Source organism: Oryzias melastigma, linkage group LG10 (genome assembly GCF_002922805.2).
Source record: "Oryzias melastigma strain HK-1 linkage group LG10, ASM292280v2, whole genome shotgun sequence".
Taxonomy (NCBI): Eukaryota; Metazoa; Chordata; class Actinopteri; order Beloniformes; family Adrianichthyidae; genus Oryzias; species Oryzias melastigma.
The window spans coordinates 15,539,314-15,543,957 of NC_050521.1; the positions used below are offsets into that span (position 1 = coordinate 15,539,314).

Consider the following 4,644-nt stretch of genomic DNA (forward strand, 5'->3'; position numbering starts at 1 on the left):
TGGGAAAGTGGACAGAATAAAACCTGGTAGATGATGGGATTTTAGAGTGCTTTCAGGTGGTTAATTACAGCTCCAGATGACAGAAACAAAGGATCCATTAAATCCAACTGCAGCGAAGCAAAGCCAAAATGGAGATTAAATATAGGGGCTTAGCATAGGTGAAAGAAAGCAGAAGTGTGAGTGATGATTACTGAAATTATGGAGTGTCCAACAAAAAAGAATCTCTTAAAATCAGTGACTTTAAAGTAACAATATAGTAAAAGTGCATTTCTGTTGTAAGAAACAAGCAGTATTTGTATGAAAAGTTCACAGTTCTTCTAAAAAAAAAAGCAGATTATCAGCACTGTTTGTTCTGCCACAACCATAAAAATTTGACATCTTGTTCTTCTGTGAGAAAGTAATTGTAGTTTTGCCGTTCGGTTCGTCTCTTTCTCTCAGCAGAATTTAAGTGCCTGTTATTGTGGAAAGGAAATAAAGCAGTGACAGCTGTGGGGGAGCAGATTTGGTTCAGCAGAGTTACTGTGTCACTGGGTAACAGTCTCGTTTATGGGTCCAAAGCACTTGCTGGATAACATGACATCCAAAAAAATATATATCATGGAAAAGTGTATTCCTTTTTCATAATTCTATTTAAAATATAACCTTCAGAGAATATAGATTCAGTTTAATGTATTTCCATTATTTGCTTATTTTTACATGAATTGAGGTTTTAGTTCATGAAACCCACAAAAACAGAATTTTGGATTGAAGAAATCAGAATTGACTGTGGAGATTTCACACTGGACCCAAACCAGCTTGGGTACCTTGGCAATCTATTATCTACAAAAGTTATTTTAAAAAAATAAAATTATGTAAATAATTTTTCCCCCCACGATATTGTGATATTATATATTATACAATGTTTCAGCATTATATGTAATATTATTCATTATGTTATTTCAGTTTTTTGAAAGGGGTCCGTATATCAAGGGGCATCAGGGAAAACCTGATTGCACATGAATTCATTAAACTTTGAGGAAATAAAACAACAGTAATCACTAATTATTATTTTATTGACAACACTTTCAAAACCCACAATGAACGCACACACAAAAACGTCCTATGTAACGACAAACTGCTACACACCCAGCTTAAATTTAACAATAATTTACCAAAGTACACATGTCCACCGCAATGGGATTGGAGAGAACAAACAAATTTAAACAAAACACAAATTTCTCCTAATTCATGTTTCACATCGGAAATATTATTTTTGTCAACTACCCTTTGCAAAATAGTCATAAAAATGTCACACATCGTAAAAAGAAAATTGTTGTTAAATTCTATGAGGTGGTAGATGGGAGGGTGACAGTTGACATCAGCTGATGGTCAAGAGAAACCACGTTTTTATCCGTTTTTACGTCTTAGACTCCTTTCAGTCTCGTTTGGCATGGTGGCTCACTTCTTCTTGTTCACGATGTTGTTGCAAATCCAGTTCATGCCGTCCTGTTCATGAAGAGGAAACAAGAGCATATACGTTTTGATTTTTGTTTAACAGCCAGTAGAACAGTGTAACTCTAGAACGGTATAACTGGGAAGGCCAGGCTTGTTTCTGACCTGAACGCCCTCCCCAGACATGGCTGAGCAGGCCTGGATCTGCCACTCCCGGTCCCGGTATGTGTGCAGGTTGAGTCCCTCGGCGATCTCACTGGCTGGCGATGCAGTGGCCAGATCTTGCTTGTTAGCGAAGATGAGCACAGGAACCCCCTTTAAGTTCTCCTCATCAATCAGCTCTGACAGCTCCTGCACCGACAGCAAAGATGACAAACATGCCAACATCACAAAATGGTTCAAATGCAGCTGAAAGGAACTTTGAAACTTATTTTTGGGAAGCCTGTTTTAGAAATTCCTTTTTTAATTGTCACTTTGTGTGTGTCAAACAATATTAAAATTGATATTCAGGTATTACAGGATCAATTTCTACTCATGCCTGCATTCATTTTCTGAAATATATCTAGCAAAAGAAAGGTTAATCTGTTTAGGAAACTTTCGTAAAAAGAAATGTATGCAAATGTAATTATTTAAATAAAGTTTAGCCTCAAATACAAAAGGGGTTTATATAAATAGACACCTGGTGTGTTTAAAGATTCATAATCCCCGACTGTAACAGGAAAATCTGTCTTTAGCTCTTATCTGTTTGCCCAACTGACAAGACAAGTTAAACAAAAAAAAAGTTATGAAAGACTAAAAGCAAAAACTTGAGTTTTGATCAGTGAAAAACACAATTCTTGATTTTCAGTCCACATAAATATTTAAATGTTTTAACTTCAGCATTAAGTCTAACCTATTAGAAACTATTTACAAGGTTAAATCCAAAACATTTGAGCAATAAATGTAATTTGGAGTATATTTTAAATATAAAAATGTAAATTTGTTTTCATTTATTTTCATTTTTATTTTAATTTATATGTGAGAAAACCCAACAGAAGACTCGTCAGTACTTAAAAAAATATTTTTTGTGAATAATACTCTAATAAAGGTTTGGATTAAAAATAATCGAAGTCTTAAATACAATAGATTTAGATATTTTTAAAAAAATACATAAAACGTGTTTCTTTACTTTTCTTTTCTTTAAGTCATGTTTTCCCTTTTCCGGTTTCCAGTTTCACCACAGTCACGTCACACCAAATGTAATCATCCTCTTTAACCCTCAACCTTGTTTAAGGTCATGGTTTTCAGTTACTGACTGTCGGATCATCTTGTCTCAACCCTTTTGACAGCATGTGTTCAGGTGATTAACTTGTTTTCCTTACTTTTGGAGGTTTTTAGAGGCCTTTTTCCACATTTATTTATTTGTTTCCTGTTCATTGGCCAACTCTCTTTTGTACATTGTGTAGGCTATTTAACAAATTGGTTCATATCATGATGTGCAGAAAATATTTCCAAGCAGAAAGTGTTTTCAAACTCACCAGTCCGGTCTCCTCAAACCGCTTTTTATCAGCACTATCGATTACGTAAATCTATAAGAGAAGAAACGTCGATTAAAACACATTTTTCAGAAAAAGTTTTCATTTTAGCCACTTTTTACCCCTTTATTTTCTTTCTAATGCTTTCAGTGAAAAATTAAAAAATGTTGCTTTACTGTTGGAAAAAAAATTAAAGCTCCAAATAACTGAAAGTGAATAAAATGACTTACCAAGAGGTCTGTGTTTTCCAGGTACTTTTTCCAGAAGGGCCTGATCTTCCTTTGCCCTCCTATGTCCCAAACGTTGAGCTTCATGCCATGAGAGGCAACACTCTTTATGTTAAAACCCTGGAGTCACCCAAAAAATAATAATAAAAAAAACAATAATGAAAATATAAATCCAAACCCAGTGGAACTAAAGGTATACTAGCGGGCTGGGCAAGTCAGGGTGTGCTTAGAGTTTGGGATGTCATATCCATCTGAGCCCCTAAAATGCTTAAAAGACCATGTTGTACTCATATTAGTTCATTTATCCATATATCTAAAACTATAAGGTTTTATGCTGAATGTGTATTTTAGCGGGCCAACATATATTTGGATGGGATAGTCACTACATTTGGACTTGCACATCGGGCCTCGCTGCTATGTAACATTTCACCAAACCTTAATCTACATGTAACTGAAATGTTAAAGCACAACAAGTCCTTTTTTGGGAAGTGAGTTAAGTCAGGGAACGACACGCACTTCTAGTGTTTATGAGGAAGTAGTTAGAGTGTTAATCTGTTGCCGGTTTTCATAACACATCTCTGTTTTTCAGTCCGCAAAGTTGTATAACAACTTTATCCTGAGGGGCAGACGAGGAGAAAATCTGAGGATCAGCTGAAGTGTATAGACTAATGTGTCAAGTCTTATTTAACTTCATGGTGACTATTGCCACATCCTCTCTGCCTGATGAGCCGTCACACTCGTCCTGGACCTGGCAGTACATCAATTCGCTTCTTGGAAGGTTGTCAGAATATTAAATTAGAGACAACTACACCAGAGCAAGATGTTAAAAATGAGACCTCTGCATTAACGACGGACTCTTTCGAGAGGCTGTGTGGCGAGCATGCAAATCAGGCCGCGCTTTATGTTCAGATCAAAGGTTAATGAGCTGACATCCTCACATTGTTGTTCCTCATTTGAATGATTTGACTCCGCGTAGGAAAAGGCCGCAGATTCTGGGTCAATGTATCATAACTCTTAATTCTAAACAAGCGAACAAAGGACTATAAAGACAGACACTCACAAATGACAATCATTCATGGACAGATTCTGCCACAGACAGACTAACTATTGAGAATATGATCTGCTGGCTGCTGGCATCCTTCTACATTTTGAACTTCCTCCCACCTGAGTCGGTGTGATGGTGTTCACATCTTCAGAGGCGAGGCTTTTCAGCAGGGTGGTCTTGCCCGCATTGTCCAAACCCAAAAGAACTATCCTGACCTCCTGCTCTGTTGATCCTTTCAGTTTCTCTATGACAGAGAGTAAGCCCTGCGGGAGGGGTCAAAGACAGGGAGGTCAGGCGAAGTCAGACATCGAACCGTCCGCATGTAGGATTTCCTAAAACTTTGCAACACTAGAAAGAGAAATCAAAAGCAAGTGCAGTCTTTTTTCAAACTAATTTGTGAGATACCAACATTTTATATATATATATA

General features: G+C 36.6%; 1 protein-coding gene across 1 annotated transcript in view; it reads right to left on the reverse strand.

The window, feature by feature from the left end:
* Nucleotides 1-1,027: 1,027 nt before the first annotated feature.
* The window catches only part of arl3l1 (ADP ribosylation factor like GTPase 3, like 1), a 12,521-nt gene continuing 8,904 nt past the window's right edge, over nucleotides 1,028-4,644 (reverse strand). Inside the window, exons 9-13 of the mRNA XM_024284001.2 lie at nucleotides 4,337-4,480; nucleotides 3,176-3,292; nucleotides 2,949-2,999; nucleotides 1,597-1,782; nucleotides 1,028-1,485 (exon numbers count right to left, since the gene is read on the reverse strand). Coding sequence (XP_024139769.1) covers nucleotides 1,438-1,485; nucleotides 1,597-1,782; nucleotides 2,949-2,999; nucleotides 3,176-3,292; nucleotides 4,337-4,480 — 546 coding nt within the window. The 3' untranslated portion in view covers nucleotides 1,028-1,437. The remainder of the gene's footprint in view (nucleotides 1,486-1,596; nucleotides 1,783-2,948; nucleotides 3,000-3,175; nucleotides 3,293-4,336; nucleotides 4,481-4,644) is intronic.